Source organism: Procambarus clarkii, chromosome 47 (assembly GCF_040958095.1).
Source record: "Procambarus clarkii isolate CNS0578487 chromosome 47, FALCON_Pclarkii_2.0, whole genome shotgun sequence".
In the NCBI taxonomy this organism is placed as follows: domain Eukaryota; kingdom Metazoa; phylum Arthropoda; class Malacostraca; order Decapoda; family Cambaridae; genus Procambarus; species Procambarus clarkii.
The window spans coordinates 27220417-27240617 of record NC_091196.1 but is presented as its reverse complement, the minus strand read 5'-3'; the positions used below and the strand labels follow the sequence as shown (position 1 = coordinate 27240617).

The 20201-nt window shown below is 48.7% G+C and overlaps 1 protein-coding gene across 1 annotated transcript in view; it reads right to left on the bottom strand.

Annotated features, from left to right (window-relative positions):
• Positions 1-6607: 6607 nt before the first annotated feature.
• Positions 6608-20201, bottom strand: part of Gyc88E (Guanylyl cyclase at 88E) — a 502958-nt gene continuing 489364 nt past the window's right edge. Inside the window, exons 16-17 of the mRNA XM_069302345.1 lie at positions 11592-11849; positions 6608-7278 (exon numbers count right to left, since the gene is read on the bottom strand). Coding sequence (XP_069158446.1) covers positions 6608-7278; positions 11592-11849 — 929 coding nt within the window. The remainder of the gene's footprint in view (positions 7279-11591; positions 11850-20201) is intronic.

The following is a 20201-nucleotide window of genomic DNA, read 5'->3' as shown; positions in this document are numbered from 1 at the left end:
AGCTCTGGCTCTTTGGTCCCGCCTCTAAACTGTCAATCAATTACTGTATAGTTTCCTATATCTACACTTGAAAGTGTATAGAGTCAGCCTCCACCACATCACTGCCTAAAAATAATGAATTCCATCTGTTAACTACTCTGATGCTAAAACGTTCTGGACGTTCTTTCTAACGTCCCTGTGGTTTATTTGGGTACTCAATCTTCACCTGTGTCCCCTTGTTCGCGTACCATCCGTGTTAAACAACTTATCTTTATCTATCTTGTCAATTCCTCTGAGAATTTTATTGGTAGTGATCATGTCTCCCCATACTCTTCTGTATTCCAGTGTTGTGAGGTGCATTTCCCGCAGCCTTTCCTCGTAACTCATGCCTCTTAGTTCTGGGACTAGCCTAGTTGCATACCTCTGGACTTTTTCCAGCTTCGGCTTGTGCTTGACAAGGTATGGGCTTCATGCTGGGACCGCAAACTCCGGGATTGGCCGTATATACGTGGTATACAAGATTCTGAAGGATTCCTTACACAGGTTTCTGAAGGCTGTTCTGATGTTAGCCAGCTTCGCATACGCCGCCGATGTTATTCTTTTGGTGTGGGCTTCAGGAGACAGGGTTGGTGTGATATCAACTCCTAGATCTTTCTCTCAGTCCGTTTCGCGAAGGACTTCATCTCCCATTCGGTAACCAGTGTCTAGCCTCCTCTTTCCTCCGCCTAGTTTCATTACCTTACATTTACTTAGGTTGAACTTTAGTAGCCATTTGTTGGACCATTCCTTCAGTTTGTCTGAAGAACAAAAAAAAAAGGAATCTTTTCTGTGTGTGTGTGTGTGTGTGTGTGTGTGTGTGTGTGTGTGTGTGTGTGTGTGTGTGCGTGCGTGTGCGTGTGTGTGTGTGCGCGGAAGCTAACATATCATGTACTCACAGAAAGCCGTCTACATAAACATTTTCAGCAGAGTACAGTGTGAAAAAGGGAAGTTAACACCTGTTCTCCAGGTTACGTGACAGGATTCAAGGACTCTAGGCTGCCAGGATACTTCACAGTTTAGACGGAAATCTCATATATATTTAACTCATTTAACAACTGGAATTACCAACATTTATACAATGAGAAGTAAAGTAGCCAGTCCATTAAAAAAAAGGGACGAAAAGCACCTGTTGAAGAAACCATATTTGCCATGAACTGACAGAAAATATCGACTTATTTGTTTTTACAATTTTTCTATAGTTGAACTTTACAATTTTTCTATAGTTGAACTTTACAATTTTTCTATAGTTGAACCCGCGGCTGTGCTTCGTACGAGAGAAGGGAAGGAAAATAATGAGGGAGAAATATACCCAGAGAGGTGAACCCCGCTTCTCGGTGTATACACACTCAAGGTTTACTTTTGTCCTGATCTGTGGGCCACGACTTAAGTATTCTTGTTAGTCAGTTATTAAGTGGCCTTAATAACCCTCCACAGGTTGATCTTTAGGCCCAACACCATACGGAGGAGGAGGAGGAGGAGAGGAGAAGGATTCTGGAGGAGAAAGAGGACAAAAGAGAGAAAACGGTATATAAGATAAATAAGGTAAACAAAGCGTCCATCTGTTGTAACTGAGAAAGCCGTAACTGTGCAATATCGTACATTGCAACATCGTGTCTATACTCTAGAGTGCAGTAAAAAGTTAAACATCGCTCAAGTTTACTGTAGAAAATGGACTATAATGAACTCTACGATGTTTAAACTCCAAGAGGAACATGTGGCAGGTGAGGATGATGCAGCTGTATAATGACACACTTAAGGGATGTGTCGCCTCCTCCTCCTCCCCCTTACCTGTGGGGCGGCATTTACTCTACCGGCACTGGGATAATGATCACAGGTTCTGTAAAGACACCACAGAAGGGGAAACTGAGCCAACGTAAGGACAGACTACGCATCAGAGACGACCCATTATGCAGCTGTCCAGGCCGCGAATGGCTTTGTTTACTGACTGACTTTTAAGACTTGACTGTCCTTGGTCGCTTAGTGTGATAAAACAAATATTAAATTAAACTATATTTTTAAAGGCATTTAAATTACATAGAATGATACATTATGTTTAATTTAAGTATGTGTGTGTGTGTGTTTACTAGTTGTGTTTTTGCGGGGGTTGAGTTTTGCTCTTTCGGCCCGCCTCTCAACTGTCAATCAACTGTTTACTAACTACTTTTTTTTTCCCCCCACACCACACACACACACCCCAGGAAGCAGCCCGTTACAGCTGACTAACTCCCAGGTACCTATTTACTGCTAGGTAACAGGGGCACTTAGGGTGAAAGAAACTTTGCCCATTTGTTTCTGCCTCGTGCGGGAATCGAACCCGCGCCACAGAATTACGAATCCTGCGCGCTATCCATCAGGCTACGAGGCCCCTGTGTGTGTGTGTGTGTGTGTGTGTGTGTGTGTGTGTGTGTGTGTGTGTGTGTGTGTGTGTGTGTGTGTGTTCAGAGGTTTGTTGCACTTTGATTGTCTATATTCCGTATTATTTATGAGCAGTGTAATATGTGCCAGAAGAACATGTGTGTCCAGCACATCGTTAGTAGTGGCAACATCTCTTAAGGCCCGAAATCCTACCTTTAGCTCATGGCCCGATGTCTCATTAGGGCAGGTATAAGACTTACAATACTCTTCTCCAGGACGGTTTTAGGCCAGGCATGGCACGAGATGTGAAGACCTTTGTAAATACTTGCCAGGCATGTCAAATGACATCCGACATGTCATATGCCATACATGTCAAATACATGCCTAATGTTCCCATTCCTAAGGCATCACTCATACCAATCCCTGTTCCGTCAGAGTCATTCTCTAAATTGATCATTGAGTGTGTCGGGGTCCCTAACAAGAGCCAGGTCCGGTATCATGTGTATCATCACCATTATGTGTCCAACCACCAGGTTCCCAGTAGCAATTCCCGTCAAGAACATCACAGCTGCTACTGTTGTAAAGCGTCTGCTGAAGATCTTCACCCAGTATGGTTTCCCTAAGGAGATACAAAGTGACTGTGGAACTAATTCCATCAGTGAGTTGTTTAAGAAAACCCTTCAGGAATTTAACATTACCCAAGTCTTGTCTAGTCCACATCATCCTGCTTCACAGGGATCTCTGGAACGTAGTCATCACGCCGTCAAATCAATGTTAAAGAAATTTTGTATCAGTGCTGAGAAAGATTGGTATAATCAATTAGACCTCCTAATGCTTATTTTTAGAAGCCTTCCAAATGAATCCCTTGGAGTATCTCCTTATGAGATGCTCTACGGACGTAAGTGCCGTGGAGCTCATTTAAATAATATAATAATATCAATAATTTAAAAGCTCAAAGCTTTTAAAGATTCATTAACTTCAGACACCTTTAGTGATTCCCTTAATGTCTCTCAGTTTCTTAAAAACTTGAGACATAAAGTAAAACAAGTTCATAAGTTTGCTAGTGCTAATTTATTGACCTCCCAAAGTAAGATGAAAGTACACTTTAACAAATATTCTAAAATAAGGAAGTTTAAAATAGGAGACAGTACTTGCCTATTTTCCTATGCCAAGCTCTCATTTTCAAAGTAAATTTTTAGGACTTTATCGCATTAAAGACTTCAAGAACAACAACAACTACATTCTAGAGACTCCTGATCGGCGTTGCAAGACACAACTCTGTCACATCAACTTACTCAAAGCATATCAAGGTTTCAACTTACTCGAAGCATATCAAGCACCATCAATATTATCTATATCCGCTTTTACGGATAAGTGTTCCAACAGTGACACATATCTTGCTACATCTCCACCTGAGTGTGATAATAATGATCCAATGTTACCCAATTTAGAAATAGTAAAAGATCTCCCCGAGTGTCTGCAACATTGGTAATAGTGCTTTTACTTATCAAACTAATCTCTACCCATAAAGAACTGTTTCAAGACACTCTTCAGGAATGTACTTTAGTGCAACATGATATACAGCTGCTTCCGGATACGATGCCCATCCGACAGCCGTACTACCGCTTCCGTCCACAGAAGACAGAAGCCATGTTAGCCGAAGTACAGTACCTCGTCAACAATGGACTAGCTACACCCTGTGAGTCCCCTTTGGGGCCTCGCCTTGTATACTGGTACCCAAACCTCATGGCGAGGTAATATTGAGCACAGATTACCGAAAGGTAAACTCTGTCACAGTCAGTTGGTCGTTTTCACGCTTTGAAAGAGCCCAACGTTGTTTACGCCATCACGTGCCCACTTGTGGATTATCAGCCCCAATGAACTCAGTATATAGGCAAGACAATAACGTCTCTCTCTAGGGGATTAACACTGTACTAACAACAGGGCCCATCAAGGAACATATAATCTCCACACACAACGAGACGATCACCAGGGATATTGTGACGAGCAACACCGAAATAACTGACAGATACAATGGCAATAGAAGATTAGACATTAATGAGACGCTGCATATCAAGAAATCTAAACCAGCAATCAATAACCAGCTAATACACAATTACACTCTACCTACTTCAAGACCTCGGGCCAACACAGAAGCCGGACCGAATGACCCTTTAACAGGAACGGAAGCAGCCAGAACATAAGCTGCCAACATGTCACTCTATGTTGATACATTTAATACCTTATCAATATCCCCCAATGTAATGCCATTTATCCATATGTTACCTAACCACCTCACCATTAGAGGGTATAACCAGGTGCTAATCACGGTAGAATTTGTCTTTGAAAATGTGAGTAGTGACCAGTTTCATCGGCTTTCTCGATGAAACTGCTCAACATCTGGTGATGTTGAGTCCTTTGCCTTTAGCTACTTAGCTTTAGGAGACAGGAGTTGTAGTTCTTGTTGTTTTAGATTTAGCTACTCAGAACGAAATGTCCTTGTAGCACGGGCTATAGTGAGCCTGAAATTGAGTTCGGTTATTCGCGATAACCTTGTAACTGTGATGTTTGGGTCAAAGATTTAAATAGAGGTGGAGTTTCTTCCTTTTTTCCCGTTTCTTTTCTGATTCTGTTTTAGCGCACTGGTTTTAGTCTTGTTTTAATAACATTATCTTGGTGGCGGATATAGATGCAGTGTTCACTAGTGTGTCCCATTCTTCAACTGCTTTTCTTATCATTGTAGTCGCTGTCGATTTTGTATCTAATGCAGCTGCTGTCGTTGGATTAATGTTGAGTTTGATGCACAGGACATCAGTTCTTCATATTCCAGTAAGTAATGCAATAGTGGCGTCTCTGCTTCTGTTCCACAAATATGACACTCTTTAACTATTGGGTTTATTACCTCCCAGCAGCACTTGTTACCAAGTCAGAGTCTGTGTATGGCTACTGCAATGTCTCTGGATATCTTTTTTGTCAGGCTTGAACGAATAGTACCCAGTGGCTTGTTTGTACCACATCGCGGTGGATCTTCCTTCCGCTACTTTGGCTCTGTGGCGATTTTTGATAGTTGGGAGTATTTTCTTCTTGATTTGCTCCTTAATCTGTGAAAACTTGGAGGTATTTTAATCTGTACAACAGGTAGAGCAGTAACAGTTTTTGCTTGTGAGTCTGCCTTTTCATAACCATCTATGCCACTGTGACTTTGTATCCAATTTAGGGTGATTGACAACCCTAAATTGTGTGCTTCGTTACCTATATGTAGGATTTTTGTGAGGAGTTGGATATTATCTCTGTGGTGGCTAGATAACAATGCCTGGAGCGAAGATTTAGAGTCGGTATGAATGATGACATCATGTAAATTATTATCAATTGCGTAATTTATGGCCTCCTTCAATGCGTATAATTCTGTTTGCAATGTTGAGCACCCACTATCCATGCTCCAGTAAGCTTCATGGTTGGTAGTGTAAACTGCTGCCCCAGCAGAACCTCTTTCTTGATCAACTGATCCGTCTGTGAAGATGTGAATCGTTGTAGGTCTTGAGATGGTTTCCATCTTTTATTCAATGACTGCTTTGAGCCTCTGCGGGTCACATGCTGATTTTTTAACTGGTAATTCTTCAGTGATTATCTTTAGACTCAATTCTCCCCATGGAGGAGGCTGTCGAAAGTGTTGATATGGTGTATCTTCTCAATTGTTTTTAATGGTCCGTTTCAAGTCCACTTTTTCTAGAACCTTGACTAGATATCTGTCCATGCACTAGTTCTATATTGAAGATTTCTGTGAGGCGATCTGTGTATGCTATCTTTGATTGGCAGACTGACGGTGGTTCCAACACTTTTTGCTGTTATGGTGGTTATTCCTTGTTTGATCCTGTCTTCTAAGGCTGGTAAGTTGGTTTCCATTCTTAGATTCTCTCGACGCGTCCCAGGTGCTCCCAGCATTGTTCGGAGGGCATTGAGTGTGTCGGGGTGACACACACTTTTGTGACACTTCCAGTTTCTCCCATTGGTTATCACTGAGGGATGTAAGAGCAGAAGCAGCATAGTAAATGAGTGACCTAACTGCTTGAACGTTGCACATTTTGAGTACTGGTAGAGATGCATCATCTCTAAGACTTGTCAGGGAGAGCAAAGCTGAGTTTCTGGCTTTACAACGTTACCGAAGATATTCAATTTCTTGAATGAATTTCAACTGGCTGTCTATTATGACTCCTAGGTATTGAAAGGAGGTAACTCATTCAATTTCGTGTCCTTGTATTGCAAGTCTGATGTCTCGAGTTCTCCTTTTAACGACCATTGCTTTGGTTTTATTGCTGATTATTTTCACTGCTATACGTTCCGCTTCCCTGCGCGGGAAAATTATGCTGATGTTGTCTAGGCATTTTTGTACATGGTTCTTGGCGCCTTTGCCATTGATGATGACCGCAAAGTCCTCTGCATTGTTAAGTAGTTTGGGTTTTAGTAAATAGAACTTCATGAATTGTTCCATGAGATTGTTGAAGGGGAATGGGCTTAGTATTCCTCCCTGTGGAGTCCCATTTTCCAGCTTCTTTGAGGAAGATGTTTTTCCTTGGAATTTGACTTTAGATTCTCTGCTAAGCAGACTTCTTATAGCAAAGGCAAGAGCGTGTCCTTTGAGTTCCTTATCCACCAGGCAGGACAATGTAGCTGGAGCATTGGCTAGTTCGAAGGCTGTTTCTAGGTTCAGAAAAATAAGGATTCCTGGTTTGTCATTGATTTGATCCCGGAGGGAGGTAAGGCATTCTGTTGTTCCAACACCTTTCATGTAAGCAAACATATTTCGGTACAGTGGATTGGCTTTCCATTTAATTCGATTAAGAGCTATTCTTTCCGCAGTTTTGTCCAGACAGCTTGTTAATGAGATGGGTCTTGGATTTCCTGGGTCTTTGGGTTTGGGAATTTGAACTATAATTGCACTAATCCAAGAGAGTGGTCGGTTTCTTGTCACCCATACTCTGTTGATGAGATTCAAGAAGGCTTCTTCACCCTTTTCGCCTAGCTTGGCTAGGCGAAAGTTGTAAGTGATTTTGTCCTCACCTGGAGTTTTTTTTGTATATATATACAAGAGTTGTTACATTCTTGTACAGCCACTAGCACACATAGCGTTTCTGGCAAGTCCTTAATCCTAATGTTCCCCGTGATACGACCCGCCAAATTGTTTAACATCTAGGTACCCATTTTACTGTCGGGTAAACAGAGGCTACAGTTCAGGATTGGCGTCCAGTAAATCCTCCCCCGGGGAGGATACGAACCCAGGCCAAAGAGCTCGCGAAACGCCAGGCGAGTGTCTTACCACTTCGCCACAGGGACTGTGTGTGTGGTTTTTAGTTTTCTTTGTAGCTCTTCTGAGTTCTTTTAGAGTGAAAGGTTGGTCTTGTTCGTCAGGCTAACTGTTCCACTGTCCCTGTGCGAGGACGCTGTTGTTTATTTGCCTGTTTAATGTGGAGTGAGGATAGCACCCTCCTTGTCGATCGCAGGGGTGACCACATCTGGGTGTTGTTGTCACCGTGTGATCGACATCTGGGCTGAGTGTCCACCTATGTACCTCAGGTGAACAGGGACACCTGTCGTAGTTGGTGTGGAACCATGGGGCAACCTCAGTCAGGGTGTCACTGGACACTATGAAACATGCCTGCTACAGAGAACGTTAGTAGAGTACCAGGAGTTAGAGCTCCGACACTGCTGCCAATTATTGAAATATGTGCTCTAGGATGGAATTAGTATTCAAACACTTCTCCATTCCCTGCATCTGTTGGTTGCACCTGACTGTTGCAGTGACCTGGTGAGTTCGCCTATTGAGCTGCTCACAGGAACGAATCATTAGTGTCTGGCGTTGCGATTTGGGCTTGCACTACTGCTTGGACCTAAACAATTAACATTTTAAGAAGTCTTTCAGCGCCTTCAGAGCTGACCTCTCCATGTGGAGACCACTTAGCATCACAGTGTTGTCTTCCACGTAGCTCTCTGGCCACCTCCACTCAATCTTCCTGGCCAAGGACGGAAGGGGCTGATCGAAGGTGACTATTGGCGTCTGCCCTGGAAGCAAATAATCGGCAGAATTCTTCACTACGTCAACTGCTAAGTGCCGGATCATGGACCCCAAGCACTCTCAAGAAAGCACTTGAGAGTGCTTTCAAGAGAGTGCCCCCCCCCACTCAAGAAAGAGTGGAGGGGGGGCAGAGTTAAATTAGACAAATTAGACAATTTTTTATTCTGTTCTGTAATGTGTCTCCATATGTCTGGGAGTTAAGTAGCCTCCACTTCCACCGTCTAGACAACGGAGTTCAGTTAGTCATTATATTTAATTGCAACCATTAGTGGCCGTTTATTAAAAGTGCGTCCACGGCCGTCAGGGCCCGGAGCCACCATGCCAGATTTTCAGATTATTAATAAATAATTGTTTGTTGTCGGGTTGATGACAGCCACCGTGGAGGATGGCAGGCACTCTGGAAGGATGGCAGGCACTCTGGGAGGATGGCAGACACTCTGGGAGGATGGCAGGCACTCTGGGAGCATGGCAGGCACTCTGGGAGGATGGCAGGCACTCTGGGAGGATGGCAGGCACTCTGGGAGGATGGCAGGCACTCTGGGAGGATGGCAGGCACTCTGGGAGGATGGCAGGCACTCTGGGAGGATGGCAGGCACTCTGGGAGGATGGCAGGCACTCTGGGAGGATGACAGTCACCTAGTGACTAAAGCAGTCACCATGGGAGGATAGGAGTTACCCTGGAAGGCTGGAAGCCGCCTTGGGAGGATAGCATTTACTCTGGGAGGATGAAAGTTACCGTGGGAGGATTACAGTCAGTCAGGGGCCAGATTCACGAAGCAGTTACGCAAGCACTTACGAACGTGTACATCTTTCCTCAATCTTCGACAGCTTTGGTTACATTTATTAAACAGTTTGCAAGCATGAAAACTTCCCATTCAACTGTTGTTATTGTTATAAACAGCCTCCTGGTGCTTCGGAGCTCATTAACTGTTTAATAATTGGAAACAAAGCCGCCAAAGATTGAGAAAAGATGTACAGGTTCGTAAATGCTTGCGTAAGTGCTTTCGTGAATCTGGCCCCTGGGCTGCACATATAGTCGCCCAGGTCTCACGTCATACCGTGTTGGGGCTCTCGGTCACAATGTTAAAGAATCCAATTGAAACAATTGGTGCCGACACAGCATTGTGATTCACAACACTCTTTGGTTATGCAGTGAGCATTTCCCTCCGGCTGCCTGTACTCACGTGGCTTTTGCATGGTTGGTAAGTGGTTGATGTGTGGTTCCTAACGTGCCGGCTTAACATATTGGTTGGTAACTTATGGGGCTATAGTGTGGGGGTTAAATTGGTTGCTGTCTGGTTGCTGGTACCATTAATACAACATGTAGTACTAGTAAGATTATGCTGCCAGTATTGTTAGTGCTACTATGCTGCCAGTACTGTTAGTGCTACTATGCTGCCACTACTGTTAGTGCTACTATGCTGCCAGTACTGCTAGTACTACTATGCTGCCAGTACTGCTAGTACTACTATGCTGCCAGTACTGCTAGTACTACTATGCTGCCAGTACTGCTAGTACTACTATGCTGCCACTACTGCTAATACTACTACTATACTGCCAGTACTGCTAGTACTACTATGCTGCCAGTACTGCTAGTACTACTATGCTGCCACTACTGTTAGTGCTACTATGCTGCCAGTACTGCTAGTACTACTATGCTGCCACTACTGCTAGTACTACTATGCTGCCAGTACTGCTAGTACTACTATGCTGCCACCACCACTACTGTTACTATGCTGCCACCACCACTACTGTTACTATGCTGCCACCACCACTACTGTTACTATGCTGCCACCACCACTACTGTTACTATGCTGCCACCACCACTACTGTTACTATGCTGCCACCACCACTACTGTTACTATGCTGCCACCACCACTACTGTTACTATGCTGCCACCACCACTACTGTTACTATGCTGCCACCACCACTACTGTTACTATGCTGCCACCACCACTACTGTTACTATGCTGCCACCACCACTACTGTTACTATGCTGCCACCACCACTACTGTTACTATGCTGCCACCACCACTACTGTTACTATGCTGACACCACCACTACTGTTACTATGCTGCCACCACCACTACTGCTACTATGCTGCCACCACCACTACTGTTACCTGGCTGACACCACCACTACTGTTACTATGCTGACACCACCACTACTGTTACTATGCTGCCACCACCACTACTGTTACCTGGCTGACACCACCACTACTGTTACCTGTCTGACACCACCACTACTGTTACTATGCTGCCACCACCACTACTGTTACCTGGCTGACACCACCACTACTGTTACTATGCTGACACCACCACTACTGTTACTATGCTGCCACCACCACTACTGTTACTATGCTGCCACCACCACTACTGTTACTATGCTGCCACCACCACTACTGTTACTATGCTGCCACCACCACTACTGTTACTATGCTGCCACCACCACTACTGTTACTATGCTGCCACCACCACTACTGTTACTATGCTGACACCACCACTACTGTTACTATGCTGCCACCACCACTACTGTTACTATGCTGCCACCACCACTACTGTTACTATGCTGCCACCACCACTACTGCTACTATGCTGCCACCACCACTACTGTTACCTGGCTGACACCACCACTACTGTTACTATGCTGACACCACCACTACTGTTACTATGCTGCCACCACCACTACTGTTACCTGGCTGACACCACCACTACTGTTACCTGGCTGACACCACCACTACTGTTACTATGCTGCCACCACCACTACTGTTACCTGGCTGACACCACCACTACTGTTACTATGCTGACACCACCACTACTGTTACTATGCTGCCACCACCACTACTGTTACCTGGCTGACACCACCACTACTGTTACTATGCTGACACCACCACTACTGTTACTATGCTGACACCACCACTTCTGTTAATATGCTGCCACCACCACTACTACTTCTACTACTACTACTACTAGTGGCAGCAGCATACTATGCTGCTGCTGCTACTACTACTAGTGGCAGCAGCATACTATGCTGCGGCTGCTACTACTACTAGTGGCAGCAGCATACTATGCTGCGGCTGCTACTACTACTAGTGGCAGCAGCATACTATGCTGCTGGTGCTACTAGGAATAATGAGACGGGAGCTTGCCTCTGGGTTTGTCTGGCGGTCTGGAGACCTCCTGCTGGTGGGCGGCGACGGGGGCGGTGAGGGCGGGCGTGGGCGTGTTGGTGAGGGAGCGGCGGGCCACGTCCTCGAAGGTGATGGGCGAGTAGTTCCTGGAGACGTTGGAGCCCCGGCGGTCGTTGGGCAGGTCCGTGGAGACAATGGGCTGCGGCTTGGACACCATGGGGATCTTCTTGGGCACCCGCCCCTCGCACTTGTTGAGCCAGTAGGTCTTCATGGGTCCTGGGTAGGAAGGGGGGGGGGTGGGGTTAGTTAGGGTGTTATTTGTGGGTGGGTGGGTGGGTGTCTGTGGGTGGGTGGGTGTCTGTGGGTGGGTGGGTGGGTGGGTGTGTGTGTGTGTGTGTGTGTGTGTGTGTGTGTGTGTGTGTGTGTGTGTGTGTCGGTGTGTGGGTGGGTGTGTGTGTGTCGGTGTGTGGGTGGGTGTCTGTGGGTGGGTGGGTGTGTGTGTGTCGGTGTGTGGGTGGGTGTCTGTGGGTGGGTGTGTGTGTGTGTGTGTGTGTGTGTGTGTGTGTGTGTGTGTGTGTGTGTGTGGGTGGGTGTGTGTGCGTGTGTGTGTGTGTAATTACCTAAGTGTAGTTACAGGATGAGAGCTACGCTCGTGGTGTCCCGTCTTCCCAGCACTCTTTGTCATATAACGCCACATATATAACGTGTGTGTCTGTCTGTGGGGGTCTGTGGGTGTGTGTGTGTACTCACCTAGTTGTACGCACCTAGTTGTGCTTGCGGGGGTTGAGCTCTGACTCTTTGGTCCCGCCTCTCAACCGTCAATCAGCAGGTGTACTGGTTCCTGAGCCTATTGGGCTCTATCATATCTATACTTGAAACTGTGTATGGAGTCAGCCTCCACCACATTGCTTCCTAATGCATTCCATTTGTCAACCACTCTGACACTAAAAAAGTTCTTTCTGATATCTCTGTGGCTCATTTGGGCACTCAGTTTCCACCTGTGTCCCTGTGTGTGTGTGTGTGTGTGTGTGTGTGTGTGTGTGTGTGTGTGTGTGTGTGTGTATGTGTGTGTGTGTGTGTGTGTGTGTGTGTGTGTGTGTGTGTGTGTGTGTGTATGTGTTTGATAAGTATTTGGTTTTGATAACAGTAATATTCATGAAGATACAGATTTGCGATCTTTTTAGAAAGGGGAAAGAATACGATATATTTTTTGCGTGTTGTCATAGGGTTTTGGAGGATTGGTACAGGTGACTCCTGGCAGAAGAAGCAGCGCAATGGTAAGCCTATAGCCTGGTCATAGCTTGAAGGTCTCAGGTTCGACTCCCTCGGAAAATGGGTTCGGGTAACTTTTTCTTTCATGATGTCTCTGTCCAGGGCATCAGAGGTGGGACTGGACGCCCTAATCTGTGAGGGTGTTACATCGCTGGGGGCCACCAGTGTGGGTCCTGGGACCAGTGTGGGTCCTGGGACCAGTGTGGGTCCTGGGACCAGTGTGGGTCCTGGGACCAGTGTGGGTCCTGGGACCAGTGTGGGTTCTGGGACCAGTGTGGGTCCTGGGACCAGTGTGGGTCCTGGGACCAGTGTGGGTTCTGGGACCAGTGTGGGTCCTGGGACCAGTGTGGGTCCTGGGACCAGTGTGGGTTCTGGGACCAGTGTGGGTCCGGGGACCAGTGTGGGTCCTGGGACCAGTGTGGGTCCTGGGACCAGTGTGGGTCCTGGGACCAGTGTGGGTTCTGGGACCAGTGTGGGTCTGGGGACCAGTGTGGGTCCTGGGACCAGTGTGGGTTCTGGGACCAGTGTGGGTCCGGGGACCAGTGTGGGTCCTGGGACCAGTGTGGGTTCTGGGACCAGTGTGGGTCCGGGGACCAGTGTGGGTCCTGGGACCAGTGTGGGTCCTGGGACCAGTGTGGGTCCTGGGACCAGTGTGGGTTCTGGGACCAGTGTGGGTCTGGGGACCAGTGTGGGTCCTGGGACCAGTGTGGGTTCTGGGACCAGTGTGGGTCCGGGGACCAGTGTGGGTCCTGGGACCAGTGTGGGTTCTGGGACCAGTGTGGGTCCGGGGACCAGTGTGGGTCCTGGGACCAGTGTGGGTCCTGGGACCAGTGTGGGTCCTGGGACCAGTGTGGGTCTGGGGACCATTGTGGGTCCTGGGACCAGTGTGGGTCCTGGGACCAGTGTGGGTCCTGGGACCAGTGTGGGTCTGGGGACCATTGTGGGTCCTGGGACCATTGTGGGTCGTGGGACCAGTGTGGATCCAGGGACCAGTGTGGGTCCGGGGACCAGTGTGGGTCCAGGGACCAGTGTGGGTCCGGGGACCAGTGTGGGTCCTGGGACCAGTGTGGGTCCTGGGACCAGTGCGGGTCTGGGGACCAGTGTGGGTCCGGGGACCAGTGTGGGTCCTGAGACCAGTGTGGGTCCTGGGACCAGTGTGGGTCCTGGGACCAGTGGGGTCAGATGACCAGTGTGGGTCAGGGGACCAGTGTGGGTCCGGGGACCAGTGTGGGTCTGGGGACCAGTGTGGGTCCTGGGACCAGTGTGGGTCCTGGGACCAGTGTGGGTCCTGGGGCCAGTGTGGGTCCTGGGACCAGTGTGGGTCCGGGGACCAGTGTGGGTCCTGGGACCAGTGTGGGTCCTGGGACCAGTGTGGGTCCTGGGGCCAGTGTGGGTCCTGGGACGAGTGTGGGTCCTAGGACCAGTGTGGGTCTGGGGACCAGTGTGGGTCTGGGGACCAGTGTGGGTCCTGGGCCCAGTGTGGGTCCTGGGACCAGTGTGGGTCCGGGGACCAATGTGGGTCCTGGGACCAGTGTGGGTCTGGGGACCAGTGTGGGTCCTGGGACCAGTGTGGGTCTGGGGACCAGTGTGGGTCCTGGGTCCAGTGTGGGTCCTGGGACCAGTGTGTGTCCGGGGACCACTGTGGGTCCTGGGAGCAGTGTGGGTCTGGGGACCAGTGTGGGTCTTGGGCCCAGCGTGGGTCCTGGGACCAGTGTGGGTCCGGGGACCAATGTGGGTCCGGGGACCAGTGTTAGTCCTGGGACCAGTGTGGGTCCGGGGACCAGTGTGGGTCCGGGGACCAATGTGTGTCCTGGGCCCAGTGTGGGTCCTGGGGACCAGTGTGGGTCCTGGGACCAGTGTGGGTCAGGGGACCAGTGTGGGTCCTGGTACCAGTGTTAGTCCTGGGACCAGTGTGGGTCCGGGGACCAGTGTGGGTCCGGGGGCCAATGTGGGTCCTGGGACCAGTGTGGGTCAGGGGACCAGCGTGGGTCCCGGGACCAGTGTGGGTCAGGGGACCAGTGTGGGTCCTGGGACCAGTGTTAGTCCTGGGACCAGTGTGGGTCCGGGGACCAGTGTGGGTCCGGGGACCAATGTGTGTCCTGGGCCCAGTGTGGGTCCTGGGACCAGTGTGGGTCCTGGGACCAGTGTGGGTCCTGGGGACCAGTGTGGGTCTGGGGACCAGTGTCGGTCTGGGGACAAGTGTGGGTCTTGGGACCAGTGTGGGTCCTGGGACCAGTGTGGGTCCTGGGACCAGTGTGGGTCCTGGGACCAGTGTAGGTCCGGGGACCAGTGTGGGTCCTGGGACCAGTGTGGGTCCTGGGACCAGTGTGGGTCCGGGGACCAGTGTGGGTCCTGGGACCAGTGTGGGTCCTGGGACCAGTGCGGGTCTGGGGACCAGTGTGGGTCCGGGGACCAGTGTGGGTCCTGGGACCAGTGTGGGTCCTAGGACCAGTGTGGGTCAGAGGACCAGTGTGGGTCAGGGGACCAGTGTGGGTCCGGGGACCAGTGTGGGTCTGGGGACCAGTGTGGGTCCTGGGACCAGTGTGGGTCCTGGGACCAGTGTGGGTCCTGGGACCAGTGTGGGTCCTGGGACCAGTGTGGGTCCGGGGACCAGTGTGGGTCCTGGGACCAGTGTGGGTCCTAGGACCAGTGTGGGTCTTGGGAAAAGTGTGGGTCCTAGGGCCAGTGTGGGTCTGGGGACCAGTGTGGGTCCTGGGCCCAGTGTGGGTCCTGGGACCAGTGTGGGTCCGGGGACCAATGTGGGTCCTGGGACCAGTGTGGGTCTGGGGACCAGTGTGGGTCCTGGGACCAGTGTGGGTCCTGGGACCAGTGTGGGTCCGGGGACCAATGTGGGTCCTGGGACCAGCGTGGGTCTGGGGACCAGTGTGGGTCCTGGGATCAGTGTGGGATCAGGGGACCAGTGTGGGTCCTGGGACCAGTGTGGGTCTGGGGACCAGTGTGGGTCTGGGGACCAGTGTGGGTCTGGGGACCAGTGTGGGTCCTGGGACCAGTGTGGGTCTGGGGACCAGTGTGGGTCTGGGGACCAGTGTGGGTCTGGGGACCAGTGTGGGTCCTGGGACCAGTGTGGGTCTGGGGACCAGTGTGGGTCTGGGGACCAGTGTGGGTCCTGGGACCAGTGTGGGTCCTGGGGACCAGTGTGGGTCTGGGGACCAGTGTGGGTCCTGGGACCAGTGTGGGTCCTGGGGACCAGTGTGGGTCCTGGGGACCAGTGTGGGTCTGGGGACCAGAGTGGGTCCTGGGACCAGTGTGGGTCTGGGGACCAGTGTGGGTCTGTGGACCAGTGTGGGTCCTGGGACCAGTGTGGGTCTGGGGACCAGTGTGGGTCTGGGGACCAGTGTGGGTCTGGGGACCAGTGTGGGTCCTGGGACCAGTGTGGGTCCTGGGGACCAGTGTGGGTCCTGGGGACCAGTGTGGGATCAGGGGACCAGTGTGGGATCAGGGGACCAGTAAGGGATCAGGGGACCAGTGAGGGATCAGGGGACTAGAGTGGGATCAGGGGACCAGTGTGGGATCAGGGGACCAGTGTGGGATCAGGGGACCAGTGTGGGATCAGGGGACCAGTGTGGGATCAGGGGACCACTGTGGGATCAGGGGACCAGTGTGGGATCAGGGGACCAGTGTGGGATCAGGGGACCAGTGCGGGATCAGGGGACCAGTGTGGGATCAGGGGACCAGTGTGGGATCAGGGGACCAGTGTGGGATCAGGGGACCAGTGAGGGATCAGGGGACCAGTGTGGGATCAGGGGACCAGAGTGGGATCAGGGGACCAGTGACGGATCAGGGGACCAGTGTGGGATCAGGGGACCAGTGTGGGATCAGGGGGACCAGAGTGGGATCAGGGGACCAGTGTGGGATCAGGGGACCAGTGAGGGATCAGGGGACCAGTGTGGGATCAGGGGACCAGTGAGGGATCAGGGGACCAGTGAGGGATCAGGGGACCAGTGAGGGATCAGGGGACCAGTGAGGGATCAGGGGACCAGTGTGGGATCAGGGGACCAGTGTGGGATCAGGGGACCAGTGAGGGATCAGGGGACCAGTGAGGGATCAGGGGACCAGTGAGGGATCAGGGGACCAGTGTGGGATCAGGGGACCAGTGTGGGATCAGGGGACCACTGTGGGATCAGGGGACCAGTGAGGGATCAGGGGACCAGTGAGGGATCAGGGGACCAGTGTGGGATCAGGGGACCAATGTGGGATCAGGGGACCAGTGAGGGATCAGGGGACCAGTGAGGGATCAGGGGACCAGTGTGGGATCAGGGGACCAGTGTGGGATCAGGGGACCAGTGAGGGATCAGGAGCTCATTGTGTTCCCTCATGCGTGTTGTCAGTATTTATTTTATAAATTTGTTCCTCAGAATTTTTTTTTACACATGAATTTTTCGGACATTTTTTTAATGTATTTCTGTATAGAGTTGTAAACAAAGAGGGTCAGGATTCAGAGAGCACCTACGTGACGTCTTGCGAGCTTTGAACCTCTTATCTCCATTGTGACGGATTACATTTATTAAACATCTTAGGAGCTCCGAAGCGCTCCGCGGAGGTCGTGTACTGTTTAGTGAATACCGACTCAGCCGCTTCGGACACGTACGTTCGTATGCACTTGGTGCAACGCGGCCTCCAAATAGAAACGTCGCATTTTGACGAATACTCTACCTGAGGCCCAAAATTGTCGTACTAGAAAATGGAAGCGGCTAGCGAAATTGACGTACTGTCCCGTTTTCTGTTTTGGATCCTCTGGTACGTTAGGATAAGGGCACTTTATACGACGGTTTCTTCACGTTGGGGAAACCTTAGGAGGACGGGCTGCCTGGTGACCCCTCACCAGAAGAGCACCGGAACATCACATTCTGTTCTGCAGACGATGAGCCACACTAACGTGGCTGAAGATATCATGACCAAACCTCACACCAGAAGATGGAGAAACATGACGTTTCGGTCCGTCTTGGACCATTCTCAAGTCGCATGTGAGAAACGTCGTCATCTCTCCATCTTCTGAAGCGTGGTTTGTGCATCACATTGTGCTTTGTTATGCAACACACTCATGTTCTGAAACAATAAAGGTATATATGTTGAAAGCTGAAAGAGAGCAGAGCCTCTACCACGATATTGACATCTTCGTGATAACCAGGCCGCAAAATAGCGTCCTGCTGATAGCTGTAATACGATAACCTTTTGAAACTAAAGCGTGGCATATTGTCGACATTGATTTATCGAGTTCGCATGCTGTGTATTCCTTGGATCCAAGTTGTTATTATCAGAGTAAGCGCTCATTAGGGTATGGATCCCTAGAATGACATCAATGTAACGACATGTTGGGAATATTGGCCGGCCGGCCAGGCGCTCCTCGTATGGTGTACACATCAATATGTGTGTGTGTGTGTGTGTGTGTGTGTGAGTTTGTGTGTGTGTGTGTGTGTGTGTGTGTGTGTGTGTGTGTGTGTGTGTGTGTGTGTGTGTGTGTGTGTGTGTGTGTGTGTGTGTTTCAAACTGGTCTGATGTTTCAAGCCGTGATGGTACTGGTCTGAAGTAGTACCATCACTATACAAGGAGTAATAATAATAACAATACATAACAATATTACTACTGAACAAATCTACAGGATCCTTGATGAAAGGATTCGAACCTACGCGATGAGTGTTCCCAGACGCGCTCCAATCAACTGTACCACGGCATGGTCCAAAAAATTGTAACCTGGGGGTACTACTACTGTACCCCACAAGGATCCCCGAGGCTTCCACTGAAGACTACCCGTTGGCTACAGTGTACTAGAGTGTGTCTTGGAAAACCCCAGCCCATAGGTTCGATCCCTCATCATGGCTCCTGTGGATTTTTTTCAGAGATATATGACGTGATTTCTGGGTAATATTACTAAATAATATTAAATAATATTGTTAATTATTATGAATGTGTTTACAATTATAACTATAGCAATTCTAAGCAATAATAATTAATAATTAAGATAATAATAATTCTAACTAATAAGTATGATACATATAATAATGATAATAGTAATGGTAAGAATGGTAATGAAAATAATTAAATAATAAGAAAAGCAACATTATTATAAATCTAAATAATAACAATAATACAATAATTATAATAATAATAATTATTATTATTATAATATGGCCGACAACGTCAGAATTATTCCCCATTACTGTGTTTGAGACGAGAAACCTTGAGCCAGATTCACGAAGCAGCTACGCAAGCACTTACGAACTTGTACATCTTTTCTCAATCTTTGGCGGCTTTGTTTACAATTATTAAACAGTTGATGAGCTCCGAAGCACCAGGAGGCTGTTTATAACAATAACAACTGTTGAGTGGGAAGAAGTTTTCATGCTCGTAAACTGTTTAATAAATGTAACCAAAGATTGAGGAAAGATGGACATTATCAGCCTCAGATCCCACTTTGACCACCAATTATCTATGCAAGAAAGGATTTATATATATATATATATATATATATATATATATATATATATATATATATATATATATATATATATATATATATATATATATATATATATATATATATATATCAATCACCAGCACCACTACTCTAACACTATGTAATTGAGATGTGTAATGGAGCCTTGATATATCTGGAGACATTTTCCTATCATTGGGCATCATTAGTGAGGCGTGACACACTAGGAACACTTGTGCTCGACTTTATCATGAACTTTTAATCACAGATGATCATTTTACTCTTCATCCAAAGCATTTCAAGTTCATTTTTATGTTTGCAGCGTAAAATCCTGTCTTCACGTACATTCCTATTGGGTCCGAAGATAGAGAAAAAACAAGTTTATTCACTGTCAGAGCTTGGATGTAAAAAAATTAAATCTGTTTCCGAAATGAATTGATTATCAATCCACTTTTTTGAGCACGGATTTTACGATTATCTTTTCAATCATCGCTCGGGAAAAGCATCAGGTCAAGGTACTAATGTTCATGTTCAACATGTTCCAGATTCTACAGTTATCAATAACTGTGCGGGGAGGTTTGCGTCATGAGAGAGACACGCAAATACTTCACCTTGAGCCCATTGCTTGGAGTGGTCTGTCTTTGATGAAGTGGAGATTTATTTTTCTCGTGACAAGATCAGTGAGCAGTATCACCCCTAGCTGTAGCATCTGTTCCTACTCTGGCATCTGCTGCTACCTGAAGGAGCACTCTAGCACCTGCTGCTACTTGAACGAGCACTCTAGCACCTGCTGCTACTTGAACGAGCACTCTAGCACCTGCTGCTACCTGAAGGATCACTCTAGCACCTGCTGCTACTTGAAGGAGCACTCTAACACCTGCTGCTACTTAAAGGAGCACTCT